The 17,300-nt window shown below is 35.9% G+C and overlaps 1 protein-coding gene across 9 annotated transcripts in view; it reads right to left on the reverse strand.

The window, feature by feature from the left end:
• The window catches only part of L3mbtl4 (L3MBTL histone methyl-lysine binding protein 4), a 458,743-nt gene that overhangs the window by 326,264 nt on the left and 115,179 nt on the right, over positions 1–17,300 (reverse strand). For 5 of the 9 annotated variants that reach the window (XM_078030356.1, XM_078030355.1, XM_078030360.1 and 2 more), the window contains 4 exons: positions 13,012–13,070; positions 11,922–12,024; positions 10,336–10,405; positions 738–789 (listed from right to left, as the gene is read on the reverse strand). In XM_078030356.1, coding sequence (XP_077886482.1) covers positions 738–789; positions 10,336–10,405; positions 11,922–11,932 — 133 coding nt within the window. In that variant the 5' untranslated portion in view covers positions 11,933–12,024; positions 13,012–13,070. Of the gene's footprint in view, positions 1–737; positions 790–10,335; positions 10,407–11,921; positions 12,025–13,011; positions 13,071–17,300 lie in introns of those variants that run through there. The other 4 variants (XM_078030359.1, XM_078030357.1, XM_078030358.1 and 1 more) reach the window with 2 other exon arrangements.

Consider the following 17,300-nt stretch of genomic DNA (forward strand, 5'->3'; position numbering starts at 1 on the left):
TATTGATTTAAAGTTTCAGAGAATCTGTCAAATGCTAAAAGGCTATTGTCTGAAACCCACTGATGGGTTAACTATAATGAGGAATATTCATTTTAGAGTAAAAGTACATCTCCTCTAAAGCATGGCTTTCATCAAAGAGTACAAATGTAATCATTTTAAGAGTAAACAAAGGTGAGGAAACCTTCAGCCAAGAGTTGCAAATAAACTAAATAGCATCTCTTATTTTCTGGTTCACAGAGAGAGTTTACAAACTAGAAATTTTCTTTAAAGTTTTTTTTAAAGCTAAGTAAATGAGATACCATTAATTCCCCTTGCTTGAGGGCTGGGGAAGACAGGCTTTTGCTTCACTGCTACAAGGAACAGAATTCGGTCTTATTGTTTTGGAAGACTTTCGGTGATATTTACCAAAGTTTTAAACTTATCCTTCAACTAAAGAATTCCTCTTCTTGAAATTTCTCTCAATGAAATAAGAATGCACATTTAATTTGAGTATATCTTGGTCCTTGTGGTATTATTTATATGTGGTGAAAAGTTGGAAATAATATATACTCTCTTCGTGTATATATTTGAAAATCACAGATGGCAATGATGAATTCTGCAGAATAATACGTAACATGTTGTAATAAATGGGATAAAGACTATTATATATATATATAAATTAATAAGACTAAAATAACTAAAGCAACCTAATAAAAATTTCATTGTGCTCTAAAACTGTAACCAATGGTGATAATTACCATGACTCAAAAGGGTTGTGCCGTTCCCCCGCTTCTCCTCTTCAACTTGCTCCTGGAAAACAGAAAACATGGGTTAGATCATATTTCTAGATAACTGCTTGAAACTAATGATTCTGTTCTCAGGAAGCAAAGCCATGAAGATCTCTGTTAGTGAGGGGACAATACACAGTAGCCAGTACTTTCTGGGTACAGGGTCGTATGCAACAATCCACATGGTCATGGGAGGAATCCTTTACTACTGTCTTAATTGTTCATTGGCTAAAATACAAGAGAAAGTTTACCTCAACAGCAGCTAATATGGAAGTGAACATAGATGTCCTCACAAACTGGATCCCTGGACCTGACAGCCACACTGGAGGTAAATGACAGAAGAGGCTTGTTCTCAGTCCAAGTCAAGCTCTCCATCCTTCTTTGCTTTTACCCTATCAGAGCCTACTGCACTTTTGTAGTGCTCTGTTATGATTATAATATCTATCACAATGTCCTTTGCAGAAAGGAAAAGTGACTTCAAAGTTTCCTGCAAAGAAGCCACAGTTCAGGTATGGCAAAAGGATAAGCATAAGCAATAAGCATGTCATAGAACCCATCTCTATGTCAAGTGCTCCACCAGGCAGAACACACTGACCACAGCTCCTGAAGCTTATTTTTCTAATTTATTTTACTAATTTATTTTGTTTTTTGAGTTCATGTGGTTCAAGATATAGTTATAAATAGGTACACAGATAATATTATACATACAGAAGATATAGTGAAAATGTTCCCCCTGCCCTCCCACATCTGACCAATTCTTAATATTCCTACTCTCATAATCATTGTGATTGGCTTATAATATATCATTGGTAAGTTTTCTTCATAAAAATACAATGAAACATAAATATATATCCTCATTTTCTTGCCATAATACACAAAAGATAACATTTCATAGCATTTTTTTCTACCTGTCTTTTTACTTAAAATACCTGAGTGATATTTCCCTCCCAGGCAGACTTATAAAGGGTGTTTTCATTCTTGTCTAATACCTGCATGGTATAAACAGATATGTCAGGGTTTACTTTAGGTGTAACCAGTCATTTTTTTTTCTTTTTCAATTATACACTGTTGCAGTGGAAAATCTGAACATGTGCAGTTTTGTGCACATGCCAGGTTATCTGTAGAGTGACTGCAGAGTGGCACTGCCATGTCAAAGGAGACACGCATCTCTATGTTGCTAGATACTATCAAGTCAAACCACACCTCGGAAGCTCCACTTCATGGGTGACAAGCTTGATCTGTGTCTATTTCCCCACAGTCATGTAAATAGGGTGTGTTATCAAAGTCTCGGATTTTTTAACAAGATGACGGGTCAAAACGGAAATTTCATTATAGCTGTCATTTGCATTTGCTTCATTATGCAGAAGTTGAAGATCACATTATATATTTAAAAGCATTTGTATTTCCTTTTCTATACAATATCTCTTTTTATCATTGTTCTATGTTTCTGTTGAAATGATTACCCAACTTCTGGTCTTGATAAATCAGAAAGATGAGTCCTTTGTCTATGATATGATATAAATTACTTATTTTCCTAGTATGTAAGTTCTTTTTTTCATTTGCCTTATGGTATTTTTTAATATCAATGCAGAATATTTGTTGTTTGTTTTAAGAAATTATCAAACTTTTCTTTCATGGCTTGTAGATTTGAGTAAAAGTAAAACAAGCCTTTCCACGCCGAGATTATAAAATCTTTCCCCTTTTGTTTATGACCACTACACTGTGGTTCATGTCTTATAGTTAAATCTTTGATAGGTAGGATATGAAGTAAAGACAACTGACTTTAGCATAGATAGCTCCCCACTTGACCCAACACCACTTACTTAATATCTTCCTTCTGCCATCAGACTAAGATCTGTGCATTTCACACTGAACTCCCAAGTACATTCAATGCTATTTCTGGCTTTCTGACCTCTCTCTTCAGAGTGTCAGTCAATTCATGTTCCAGTACTATAGTATTTTAATTGCCAAAGCCTTATATTTTCATATGCTTCTTAGGCTACCTAGTACTTTGTACAGAATAAGAGAGTTCTTTTTCTGTACAAATTTTTGGGTCCGACAGCCAAAGGTTCAAATACCAACTCCACCCCTTACTAGCTGGATGATGTTGAGCAAAATATTTATTTAGCCTCCATAGTTTCCTAATCTGTGACTTGGAGATTAATAACATCTCCTTTACAAGACTGTTTAAGGATTAGCGACCCAAGTAAAGTCCTTTTAACAATACATGGACATGGCAGACTCTCAATTAATGGTAACCATCACAGTTATTTTGCCAGTTTTCAAATTGCAAAGAATGTATCAGGGACTTCATAAAAACTAAACCAGCCTAGCCTGGCTACTTTTGTTTACCACCTAAAAAAGCACAGCACAAATTACAAAATCTCTCATGAAAGAAGCATTCTGAGGGGGAAGTAAGCAAGATCTTGAAATCCTAACTGAATCAATTACTCATTTCAAAAAATATTTCTGAGAAATTACTATATGCCAAGAACTGCAGTGGTCTTTGAAAGTGTGAATAAACCACAATGTCCAGTGTTGATCAGGGTCTCCCTGTATTGAATGACTGGCAACAGAGTGACAGAATGTGCTTATCTGGCTGTCCCTCCTCCCTAGACGGTCATGTCACTGCACTCTCCCATCCTCCCTGCACACCCTAGGCCCTCCTTTGAGTGCCCTACTTGTGTCTCTCCATGCCATGTGCAGCCTTCACTGCCACCTCCCTGAAGTCCCTGTCCACCACTGCCTACCTCATTCTACAAACTCCACACCACCTGGGCCACTCTCAGACTCACCAACACAACCATCAGTGAATTTCTATTTTCTTCCATCAAATTCCTGTGATACAAGCTCACTATGCTATTAGAGGGTCTCTGAGAACTGTGGTAGCCTCTAGAATATGACAGACAGTGGCCTCTGCTTAACATTTAGAAAGGAAACAGGGATCTGAGTACTAGATTCACAAGAAATGGAATCGGCCAACAAGCACAGGAGCCTAGATGTGGACACTGAGCCCCAAACTGGAAGTCAGCCTCACTACCACTGATTTCACCCTCAGACTCTGAGCAAGATAAGCTATGCCTGGACTTCCCAGAAACTGGAATAAAATAAATGAGTGCTTCAAGCTGCTAAGTTTGTGTCAATTCATTATTCAACAATAGATTCCACCCAGCAAGCTTTATGTGATCCTCCCTCCTCCCCGTCTGCCCAGAGTAAGCTGGGAACATGTGGAAGCATAGATACCTTATAGAAATCTATTGTTGGGCCTACCACACTGCACTATAATCATTAGTTTTATTCATCTCTCCCATTTGGTGAGCAGGCAGTATGTCTTAAATTTATCTTTCATCCCTTAAACAGAGCTTGACACCTAGTGTAGTTCAGCAATATTTGCTAAATGAAAGCACAAAGGCAATATTCGAGAACAGTACTTTTCTGCCTGACAGATTTCAAAACCAAAGTTAATGATGGGTACCTCTATGCAATTAATAAAGCAGGCCTCTCACATTCTAACATGCACGTGAATCACCTGGGGATCCTGTTAAAATGCAGATCTTGACTAGTAGGTCTTAGATTATAGATTTCCACAAGCTCCCTGCAGATGCCATTGCCACATATTAGTGGCAAGCCTTTCTGCTTTCTTCCAGGACAGAGTGGGAGTGAGGATGGTAGTCACTCAATCACATCTACCCTTATTCTGCTGTGTGGGATGAACTCTTGAATCAGGGCTAATTTTCTATGGTAGCTCTTTATATCAAATTCATCCATCTTTACTCAGTCAATACATGGGAAATCCACATAATTCAAAACAACGAAACTCTCTACAGCGAAACTGAAACACTAACAAGAAATAGCATTCAAGAGTTGATTATGCTCACACAACAGCCACTGAAGCACTTTTATAATCACTGTTTCATTGAGAAATAAAAAGAAATATGTAATATGCTATCTGTTACTCAGCTAATGGATTATGATACTTGATTCATACTTCCTTATTTGCTATTGAAATTCTGACTAGAAAGTGGAAAAAAAAACACTTCCCACCAAAATAACCTTTCCCTTCACTTCAGATTTAAATTACCCAGCTTTCCTGTGTCTGTATGTTCATTAGGTGGATCAATGTTATGGATATGCAGACACACACATATACATACAAAAGATTATAATTCTGAATATCTATATAAGTATATATTTCTCTTATGATATATTGACTTCATTGGGGATGGGTAATGAATATTTAACCAAGGGGTATTCTACCACTGAGCTATGTCCCCAGGCTTTTTAAATTTTTATTTTGAGATAGGTCTTGCTAAGTTGCCCAGTCTGGCCTGGAACTTGTAGTCCTCCTGCTTCAGCTTCTGGAGTAGCTAGGATTACAGGTGTATGCCACTTCATACAGCTTTACGCTTTAAACAATTTTTCAAACAGAAAACTATTTAATATCACATGAAATAGTAGGAAAAATGTTGAATTTTGTGCCAGGACAAATCCTGAGGTAAAATCCTAGCACCACCAATAAAGAGCTATTTAAGTCTGAACATATGATACAAATGCTCTTAACCTGATTTTTCTGATTTGTTAAAACAAAGACATTGGACTAAATGTTCTCCAAAGTTCCTACTAGCATTATATGCTTCTGTCTGAATTAATTAATTATTTCATAAAGGTAATATATCTATAATGATACTAATTAATAAAGAATGAATTTTCAAAAACAGAAGGAAAAATGATCATTTTACTTTATTTTCCCAGACAGAAGACATAAGGAAATCAATATGAACTGAGAAAAATAAAACCACCATTGTGATTTCCCAGGTTTCAAACCTTAATTCCAAAACCTGAAAATAAAGCTTTAGGAAAAAAAAATAATAATGTTCTCAAAAGGGGGTGATAATGGTTGAAGGTACATAAAATGTCTTTGCAATTGTGCACTCCCACTCATCAACTTCAAACCTGTCCCACAGGAAGAAAGGATCAGAGGTAGGAAAACAACCAAAAAGGCTAGACTTGCTGTCCCTCCTAATTAGTCCAATGTCTTTATTTTAACTTAGCACATAGGAGTCCCTGGAGCTTTAGAGGATCCATGAGAACCCTTCTGTCCCTACCCCAGAAGAACCTGAAAACTGCCCCAAAGGCAACACATACCAGTTTCATAAACTAGGAAATGCCAGAATCCTATTTAATAATTTAAGTAACACACTACTATTTTAATTTAACCTGTTGCTTTGTGGGTTTTTTTTATTTTTTTGGCTCTAATCCAATATCCAATGTGAAATATGATAAATGAAATTAGCCTTTCAGATAAAAATGTAGGAATTTATGGGATTTTTTCCCATTCCTCTACTGGAATAGTCAGAGAAGAAAATGCTTCCATTTTGTCCAAATATTTGATAATATACCTATATCTCATGAAATCTCCCTTAGTATTTGCTAAGGCACATACCATGCTAAAGTAGCCTTATAAATATCACCTTCCAGTGGTTCCTCTGACTATAAAAGAATTCTATGGGCTTTTGCAAAATTATATCAGTCTCATGTATAGAAACAATATGATGAAAATGTAAGTACTGCTGAAAAATAAGAAATGAAAACAATGCTATCCTAAACATTTTATCAATATCTTATTTTAAAATGTTATGAAGGAGATTTTATTACACTCTATCAAAACTATGGTCAACCATGATTACCTGCTGTCTTTTATCAAGGCCAATAGTCACCATACCAAGTACAATTCTCTCTGCTCTGCCACCAACACCCACTAAGTATGCACCCAGATCTATGCCAGTCATCTTACAATCTCATTACTCACCAAACTTTAAACTTACTGAAATGGAAAGACCCTTAAAAATCTTCTGCAAACAAAGTGGGGCCCTGTGGTAAAGGGATTGTCCTCGGTTGCAAAGCAAATAAGCAACAGAGACTAAGATAAACCTCCATGCTTCTAACCCCCATCCTATGCTCATTCTACAACACTGCCAATAGCAACATCTGCTGCAGTCAGACAAGGCATTAAAATCTTGCCATAGTCACACGTCATAGTCACTTCCAACCTCACACCTTTGCTCATGCTGTCTCTTTGGCCCGGAACCTCCCTGCTCTGCCTCACTCAACTTTCTTATCTCTCAAAGTTAGGAAGCACCTAGAAGTTACTATGTAAATGCAATTGCCAGGATGGATTTAAAGCCAGAGGAAGAATGTATTACATATGGACATCCAAGGTACTCTACATACTTCAAGATCAGACCAAGGCCCGAGTGACCTATCTTTTTATGAAAGGTAACCATACCTTAGAGCACTAATGTGCTCCATAATTGTTTAGTCACACTGTAATTGTCTACAGAAGTTAGCTATCTTTTATTTAGCAAGATATTAAAATTCTTTAGAGAACTGAAAATATCTCATATCTCTATCTTCCAAAATTTATAACTCAATATTTAAACATTGATTTGCTGATTTTAGAAGGTTCAGAGAGAGAATGAGAACTAACATTTCTTTAATGTCAGATATTGCATACACACAATAGGAAGCCATATATTTTATTCCTGTACAGTGAAATAAAACATCCTTTTTATTTGTTAAACTTGCACTTTTATGAAGGAAATTTGAAATTTTAAAGCCTCCATAATGTTAGGGGGTTTTGTGCCCAGAACACCCACAAACACACTAAACATCTATAAAATTACTATAAAAAATGTTGTTTCCCCAATTACTATCTGCCTACACTATGCTAGTCAATTCTAATGGAGGTGGGTGGAAAAAGCTAGGAAAGGGCACCCAAAATGACACTGATCTTTGTGCTGGATGCTGCACAAAGGCATAATAATATGTCAAGGAGTTTCAAAGAATACCTTCTTCAAGGGTATTCTTTCCTGCCATAAGACAGCATTAAGGAGACCAGTTCCAGAAACAAAAGTTCACGTGCACAGAAGAAATGAGTGAGCAAAGATATGAGACAAGTAATAAAAACCCAGAGAAAAGCAGCACTCTGACAGATACTGTTAGGGAAAAGATAAACTAGGGTGACCTTTCTGCAGGATGATCTTGAATGGTTAATCCATATTTTCAATTTTAAATCCACTGATAAGGTTTATCTGTGAATCAACTGCAAAGGTATTCCCAGATAAAAAAAGACATATGAATATGAAAACTAGTTGCAATGTGGTGTTTAACCACAAAAATAAAAATAACCCAAATCCTCATAGTAAAGAACTATTTAAAAATTATGGTATGTTCACAGAATGAACACTGTGTACCATCAAAACTATAAGAAGGTACACATCTCCAAGATACATGTAATAATAGCAAAAAAGGCAATACAGAACAATGCGTAGAATATGAGCCCACTTGGGATATGTATTGTGTGATGTGTATGTTTATGTGCATAGCAGGTGTGGGTTTTTAACTTTCTCTTTTGTTTTTGTGTGCTATAGATATAAAAGAAATGATCAACAGTAGTCCTGTGGTCCCACTTTCACAAAATCCTTGGCAGGTTAGTATACATTTGATTGGGTATGGTGGAGAATTTACATCTCATTTCAATACCTGACTGTACTATTTGATTTTTTTAACCAAATGATTTGGTTGTTTGTTTTTGTTTTGTTTTGTTTTGGTTTGGTTTTTGGTACTAGGAATTGAACTGAGGGGTGCTTAACCATTGAACCACATCCCTATCTCTTTTTATTTTTTAATTTTGAGGCAGGGTCTCCTGAGGTTGTTTACAGTCTCACTAAGTTGTTGAGGCTGGCTTCAAACCTACAACCTTCCTGCTTCAGCCTCCCAAGCCACTGGGATTACAGGCATGTGACAACACTGCACTTGCATATAACTGTACTTTGAAGAGTATAAATAAATATTTTAAAAATTCTTTACAGAGATACTTCAAAAATATTAATCCAAGAAAACATTCACTGACAGATACTATTAGCATCTCGAAATTATTGGATATTGAAAAAATTAAATTACTATCTCAGAAGCAGATGTTTAGGAATGTCCAACTGTGCATTTGCTTGATGCTTTATACATTTAATCTGCCAGTGGGCTTTTACTTGGTTGAAAGGAAATGTTACTTATAAAATCCGAAGTGAACACAAAAGCAAAGGATTTTATTTATATTTTAAGGAGCCTAGAAATATCCAAGCATGACTGGCTCCTCTCTCCATAGTGAATATAGATAGGCCCTAATGTGAGCTAGCTCTACTGTTGAATTCAACTGATGAAAATCAGTACTGTAACTAGCAATGAGCCTCAAAGTGACTGTGCAATGTGAAACTCATTTTCAATGTGCACCTTTTAATTATCCCATGAGAATATCTGTTAAAATAACAATGTGATCCAAACACCTTAAAATTTAAAGTGTAATATGGTCTTTTGAAAAATAATTTTCATGCTATTAATCCAAGAAATCCATTTGCCTAAAAATCCCATTAGACACCAAGAACATTACTTAACAGATACTATCAGAAATCCAGCTATTCAGGGCCCCACACTAAATCACACCTGTCAGCACTTTTTAAATTCAAAAAATGGGAAAATCCCACTTTAGGGAAGGAATAATGGTAAACATATCAGGATTAAGTTAGAAACTGAGTTGGAATTTAAGAGAAAATACGGATTTGTACTAAAGCTAACAGACAGAAAGTTAATATCAAGGTTATAGAACAAGAATACTGAGAGAAAGTGATAATCTTAGCAGTTTAAAGACAAATGACACTGATTTAAAGACCTAAATATTTTTGAAAGAGAGGCGGTGTCCTCAAATGTTAAACTAAAATAATATAAAAAAATGAAGGAGCCAGAATTGATAATTGCATTTCATCATTCAACCATTAATCATCACACCCTGTTTTTTCAGTCCAGAAACTGGTTGATGACCTTTCATCATGAAATAGTTGCATGGTATAGTTCTGTTGCTCATGTCACTAAAAAGGTCAAAATAACAGCAATGTATTCACCAGTGGCATATGAATACTCATTTTTTTCCTCCAGCATTGCAAGCACTGAGCCCAGAATTCTCAGTGAATGTGAACTGTCAGTCAATTTGTATGGTTTGTTTAGAGTGCTGCCTTACTAAAAGTGTTGTCACTCAACCAAATGAAGAGCCACAGGCTCGAGGAGAGCACGTGGGCAAGGAAAGGTGCCTCGAGTAAGTCACATGATATAATAAGACTCACACCTTCCCACCACAGCTAAGCTGTACAGTTCATTGCTGATGATACATTAATATATGAAGCATTTCTTTATGATTATGGATAAATATAAAACTATTCTGCAGGCTTCAAGCTGAAAATGATTATGTTCACTGTAGAGCATGGAAATAGAACTTTGAGTGAAAAGGATTTTGGGGTTTTTTTAAAAGCTTCACATAATGATTGCATCCCACTTCTTTTTGGCCAAAAAAGGCATACAATCTGCAATTATTATGCAATGAAATGTATTTCACTATAATACTCTTAGAAAATGCATGATGCATGATGCACGATGCACAATGCAGAGCTATACCCTAGGACAATAGTTCTCAAAAAACAGCAGGTATGGGCTGGGGATGTGGCTCCAGTGGTACCGCGCTCACCTGGCATGCATGTGGCCCGGGTTCGATCCTCAGCACCACATACAAACAAAGATGTTGTGTCCGCCAATAACTAAAAAAAAAAATAAACATTAAAAAAATTCTCTGTATCTCTCTCTGTATCTCTCTCTCTCTTTAAAAAAAAAAAAAAAAAAAAAAAAAAAAAAAAAAAAAAAAAAAACAGCAGGTACCAGAATCGCTCAATTGTTAAAATATAGATTGCTGGGCCCCACCCAGAGGATCTGAATCAGCAGTTCTGGATTAAGGCCAGTGAATGTGCTAACAAACCCCCAGGATATGCTGGTGCTGCTGTGTGGGGACCACAGGAGTACTGAACACATCAACTCCTCATATTCTGTCTCTTCAGAGGGCACACGACACAGCAAACCAAAGGCACTGAAAAAAAAAATGGCATCCTTGCAAAGCATCAGAAAGGCAAAATGCTGAGTAGGTCTGGTCCAAGTGACCTCTTAAACAGCCAGTGTTCTCTGCAGTCCATCTGGAGCACTAACTCTCCTGGCATTGATCTAAAGATGCAACCACCGAGGGAGCTGGGCTCAGCTCTATCCTGATCATCCTACCTCACGGCAAGGCTGATCCCAAGGAAACAGCTCTTAAGCTTGTTACCAAATTATAATTAACATCTTGAAACTAAGCTCACACCAAACCAGTACTTATGTCTAGGGTGCATCCAACCACACCAAACCTGGCACTGAACCACAAAATGTCCTTCTTTACATCACTTCACCAAGCATAATGTCTAAATATACAACCACAGACCACATGAAGACCCCAAACCCAAATAAATGATGAGAGCCCATGAAGAAACACAACTGAGGATGCTGTTAATTGTCTACTATCCCAAAAATAGCCACTCGAGATGTCTCTGGGCCATACTGCCAACTTTTAAATTCCCAGAAATAGATAAAGATGTCTCAAGGAAACAGCACAGGGAAGGGAACTACATGATGAACATTATACCTTCTAGGTGTCTATAAGTTGCTGTGAAGGGTTTTTTAGGTGAGATTAGCATCTAATTAAGTAGACTTTGAGAAAAGCAAACTACCCTCCATAGTGTGGGTCAGCCTCATTCAACCAGCGGAAAGCCATAAGAAAAAACATTGAGGCCCTAGAGAAAGAAAAAAACTCTACCCCCAGACTGATATGGGACTCAAGTCCACAATACCACCTCTTCTCTGAGCCTCCAGCCTGCCCTGTAGATTTTGTTGGCCCCCAAAACTGCATGAGCCAATTCCTTAAAATAATTCTACATGCAGGTGATAGATGACAGACAGACAGATATTCTATTAGTTCTATTTCATTGAAGAACCCTAATAAACCACCTACAGTTTATAGTCTCCATTCCCCTATTTGATAATGATCTTCTTTCACCTTTAAAATTAAGATTACCTTTTTAAATGTAACAAACTTTAATGATACTATAGAGTTACGTGAAAACTCAACTGCGGCAAGTAGTTTTAAGTGACTGAAAATACTGCTCAATTATGGTTATATGAGCTGCACCATTCCACAGCACTTTTCAACAGTGACTGCAGACTGTGAGGAAGGGCCAGGAGACAACATCTCACCAAGCATCCATCCTGATCCAAGTGCTCTTTGGAATCCATGCCAAGCTTTCTCTTCCTGTTGGGCTGTTTCATTGCCACTTCAGCACTTCTTAGCAGCGTTCTTCTACAAAAGAAGGCCACATGAAAAGTTAGGGGAATACCGCCCCTTCAGAATTACAAAGCAAATAAAAAAATATGCCGCTATACTTCTGATATGGTGTGAATATCCCCAAGGGTTCACGTGTTGAAGCTTGGTCCCCAGTGTGGCAATGTTGAGAGGTGATGGGACCTTCAAAAGGGAGACCTAGTGGAGTCACTGCCTTTGAAAAGGATCAACATATTTCTCCTGCGACCCCAGTTAGTTCCCAACAGAGTACTTATTTTATACATATAAAACCAAGCTGGGTGGAGATGCACAACTGTAATCCGAGCAATTTAGGAGGCTTGGGGCAATGAGATCACAAGTTTAAGGCCAGCTTCAGCAATTGAATGAGATCCTAAGCAACTTAGCAAGATCCTGTCTCAAAATTTCATAAAATGTGGCTCTGTGGTTAAGCACCACTGGATTCAATTCCCAGTACAAAAAAAAAAAAAAAAGAAAAGAAAAGAAAAGAAAACAAGCCTGGCCATTCCAGCTTCTGGAATTAAGTCTCTTCCCTCACATGTGTATTCCCACAATTGTGATTCCATCTGCCATGAGGTCTTCACAGAACCAAGATGATGCAGTCATCATGCCCTTGAACTTCCAAAACTATGAGCTAAATAAACCTCTTTTAAAAAATAAATACACTTTTTCAGGTATTTTGTTATAGTAACAAAAACTGACTAACACACATATTTCCAATTATACTTCTTATAATTGGTTATTATAAGTTACCTGATTATAAGCTGACAAAAATTTCATTATTTGTTTTATAATAATAAAATCATGTGACAGAGATGGGTTTCCTATCTCATCTAGAATAAATATAACAAAGAAACTAGATATTAATGCCTTGGGTTTTATCTGTGATAAGAGTTTTGGAGGGGGGTCATATTGGTTTTTTCAGTTTGTTTGTTTTGCTGATGATCAGTAAGGATTCACTGCAATCTGTAGAGTCTCTGTACTCACATAGTCTGTCCTTCAGGAATGGTAAGACGTCTTAGTCATGCAAAGCATAGCACAGCAATCTGAAACAGATAAAATAAGATAAAAAAGTTACCAATTTGATTTATAATGACTGCTCTTCACAATATTACTAAAGAGTTGTCCAAGTTCTTTGAATAGTTATTGGTATAAGATTTTTATAAAGCAGGCTGACCATTTTGGAGAACCAATGAGTAGTACTATGAGTACTGACATTTAAAACCCATTCATTTTGAATGATTCTAACAATGTGTATATATATATATTTTTAAATTTAACAAGCCTTAAATTATAAATATCCCTCATGTCTGGCAACCAGTAATACTGTGAATGTCTACACAAATCAACAGCTTAGGCTTGGTGCCTTTAGTAAAGTATTCTTGCATGAGGATACACAAGCCTAGCCCAGCCTGGCTTGAATTTCACAATAAATAACACCCCATAGCTTGTCAAAAAGAAACCATGTCTACTGATGTTTTTCTCCTCACAATCAAGGTGATCTGCCTTGCTAATACCAAGTAATTATCTCAATAACCCTGGTTTGTTTAATATAAGTAAGCCTGAATTTATCATATATCAGAAAAAAACTACTATTATACCAAGAAGAAAAATACAATTTGGTAACAACAGAATTCCCATTAGATTTAGAAATAATAAACCAAAAACATAAAAGTGCCTAACAATCCATATAACATATTATTGCTAAACAATAAAAGAATCAAATACAAAATGCAAATCAAAATCAAACAAAGGAGATGAATGATACATTGGCAAATAGTCTGAAACAAAAAAAAACTTAAACAGAGGTTTGCTATATAAACCCTTAGGATAACAATCCACAGAATGTATTCTTTTTTTATGAATTTATTCTACTTAGTTATACATGATAGCAGAATGCATTTCAATTCAATGTACACAAATGGAGCACAACTTTTTGATTCTCTGGTTGCAAATGATGTAGAGTCAAATCATTTGTGCAATCATCATTATCTAGGGTAATGATTTCCATCTCATTCCACCATCTTTCCTAGCTCCATTCCCTCTCCCCACAGGAACCTCCCCCCTTGGCCAATTCAAAGTTCCTCCATTCTTCCCATGCACCCAGCATTAAGGATCAGCATCCACTAATCAGAGAAAACATTCTGCCTTTACTGTTTTGGGATTGGCTTATTCCATCCACTTACCAGCAAATGCCATAATTTTATTCTCTTTTAATGCTGAGCAATATTCCATTATGTATATAGATTGAAGTTTCTTTATATCTATTGATGGGCATCTAGATAGATTCCACAGTTTAACTATTGTGAATTGTGCTACTATAAACACTGATATCGCTGCATCACTTTAGTATGCTGTTTTTAAGTCCTTTAAGTATAGAATAAGGAGTGGAATAGCTGGGTCAAATGAGGGGGTTCCATTTCAAGTTTTCTTAAGGAATCTCCATACTGCTTTCCAGAGTGCTTGCACCAATTTGCAGTCCCACCAGCGATGTATGAGTGTACCTTTTCCCCCACACCCTCACCAACACTTATTGTTGCTTTTATTCTTGATAACTGCAATTCTTACTGGAGTTAATGAAATCTTAGAGTAGTTCTAATTTCCATTTTTCTAATTACTAGAGATATTTTTTCATATATTTGTTGATCAATTGTATTTCTTCTTCTGAGAATTGTCTGTTCAGTTCCTTAGTCATTTGTTTTGGGGTTATTTGGGGTTTTTTGGTGTTTTTTAAGTTCTTTATATATATATCCTGGAGATTAGTGCTCTATCTGATGTGTATGTGGTAAAGATATTCTCCAACTCTATAAGCTCTCTCTTTATATCATCAATTGTTTCTTTTGCTCAGAAGAAAATTTTTAGTTTGAATTAATCCAATTTATTAATTCTTCATTTTCTTTCTTGCACTTTAGGCAACTTGTTAAGGAAATTGAGGCCTAATCTGACATGAGGAAGATTTGGGCCTACTTTTTCTTCTATTAGGTGCAGGGTCTCTGGTCTAATTCCTAGGTTCTTGACCCACTTTGAGTTTTGTGCATGATGGGAGATAGGGATTTAATTTCATTTTGCTACATATGGATTTCCAGTTTTCCCAGCACCATTTGTTGAAGAAGCTATCTTTTCTCCAATGTATGTTTTTGGTGCCTTTGTCTAGTATGAGGTAACTGTATTTATGTGGGTTTGTCTCTATGTCTTCTATTTTGTACCACTGGTCTACATGTCTATTTTGGTGCCAATACCATGTCGTTTTTGTTACTATGGCTCGGAAGAATATGGTGATGCCTCCTGCTTCACTTTTCTTGTTAAGGATTGCTTTGACTACTCTATGTCTCTTATTTTTCCAAATAAATTTCATGATTGCTTTTTTCTAGTCCTTTGAAGAATGTCATTGGAATTTTAATTAGTAATACAATTAAATCTGTATAGCACTTCTGATAGTGTGGCCATTTTGATAATATTAATTCTGCCTAACCAGGAGCATGGAGATCTTTCTATTTCCTAAGGTCTTCTTCAATTTCTTTCTTTACTGTTCTGTAGTTTTTCTTGTAGAGGTCTTTCACCTCTTTTGTTAGATTGATTCCCAAGTATTTTAACTTTTTTGAGGCTATTTTGAATGGGGTACTTTCCTTAATTTCTCTTTCAGTGGATTCATCACTGATGTATAGAAATGCTTCTGATTTATGAGTATTGATTTTATATCCTACTACTTTGCTGAATTCATTTATTAAATCTAGAAGTTTTCTGGTGAAATTTTTTGGATCTTCAAAATACAGAATTATGTCATCTCAAATAGTGATAGTTTTGAGTCTTCTTCTCCTATATGAATCCCTTTAATTTCTTTTGCTGGATTGCTCTGGCTAGAGTTTCAAGGAACATGTTGAATCGAAGTGGTAAAAGAGGGTAACCCTGTTTTGTTCCAGTTTTTAGAGGGAATGCTTCTATTTTTTCTCTATTTAGAATGATGCTGGCCTTGGGATTAGCGTAGATAGATTTTACAATGTTGAAGAATGTTCCTACTATTCCTAGTTTTTCTAGTGTTTTGAACATGAAGAGGTGCTGTATTTTGTCAAGTGCTTTTTCAGCACCTATTGAGATAATCATATGATTCTTGTCTTTATGTCTATTGATGTGATGTATTACATTTGTTGATTTCTATATGTTGAACCAAACTTGCATCCCTGGGTTGAACCCACCTTGCATCCCTGGTTGAACCCCACTTGATCGTGGTGCATGATCTTTTTGATATGTTCTTGTATGTGACTTGCCAGAATTTTACTGAGAATTTTTGCATCTATGTTCATCAGATATATTGTTCTGAAGTTTTCTTTCCTTGACATGTCTTTGTCTGGTTTTGGTATCAAGGTGATGCAAGTCTCATAGAATGAGTTTGAAAGAGTTCCCTCCTTTTATATTTCATGAAATAATATGAGGAGTATTGATATTATTTCTTATTTTAAAGTCTTGTAGAATTCGGTTGAGAATTCTTCTGGTCTCAGGGTTTTCTTGGTTGGCAGGCTTTGATTGCATCTTGCTTGAAATTGATCTGTTTAAATTGTGTATGTCCTCCTAATTCAGTCTAGGTAGATCAAATGTTTCTAAAAATTTGTCAATGTCTTTGAGCTTTTTTATTTTATTGGAATATAAATTTTCAAAATAGTTTCTAATTATCTTCTGTATTTCAGTAGTGTCCATCATGATATTTCCTTTTACATCATGAATTTCAGAAATTTGAGTTTTCTCTCTCCTTCTTTTTGTTAGTGTGACTAACGGTTTATCAATTTTATTTATTTTTTTCAAAGCACCAAAATTCCTTTGGTCAATTTTTTTAACTGTTTCTTTTGTTTCTATTTCTAGGGCTTTGAGATTTAATTCTGAGATAGTCATCTCAGAATGTATTCTAATTAACAAAATGGAATATGTCTTTTGATAGAAACTTAACTTAATATCCTTGGCAGAGTATCATTGAAAGACATGGATTATTGTTAGTATCCATAATATATGGGACCCTAAGGATTGTACCAGCCACATGCCTCCTTGATGGGTTTAAAGATAGATAAAGATTTTAGAATCAAGAAAATTAATGTCAATTTATAAAACACACTAATGAAGCATATTAGACAGAGAAAAAGGCAAACAATGACTGAGTAAAGCTTTGCCCAGTGGGTTTTGGCTTTGAAAGAACACCAGGCATTAACTACAATAGATCATATGATTTTTAAATGAGCATAATTAGAGAATATTCTAAATAATGTTTCATATTTTTAAAAAATGAGACA

The sequence above is a fragment of the Ictidomys tridecemlineatus genome, chromosome 13 (assembly GCF_052094955.1).
Source record: "Ictidomys tridecemlineatus isolate mIctTri1 chromosome 13, mIctTri1.hap1, whole genome shotgun sequence".
In the NCBI taxonomy this organism is placed as follows: Eukaryota; Metazoa; Chordata; class Mammalia; order Rodentia; family Sciuridae; genus Ictidomys; species Ictidomys tridecemlineatus.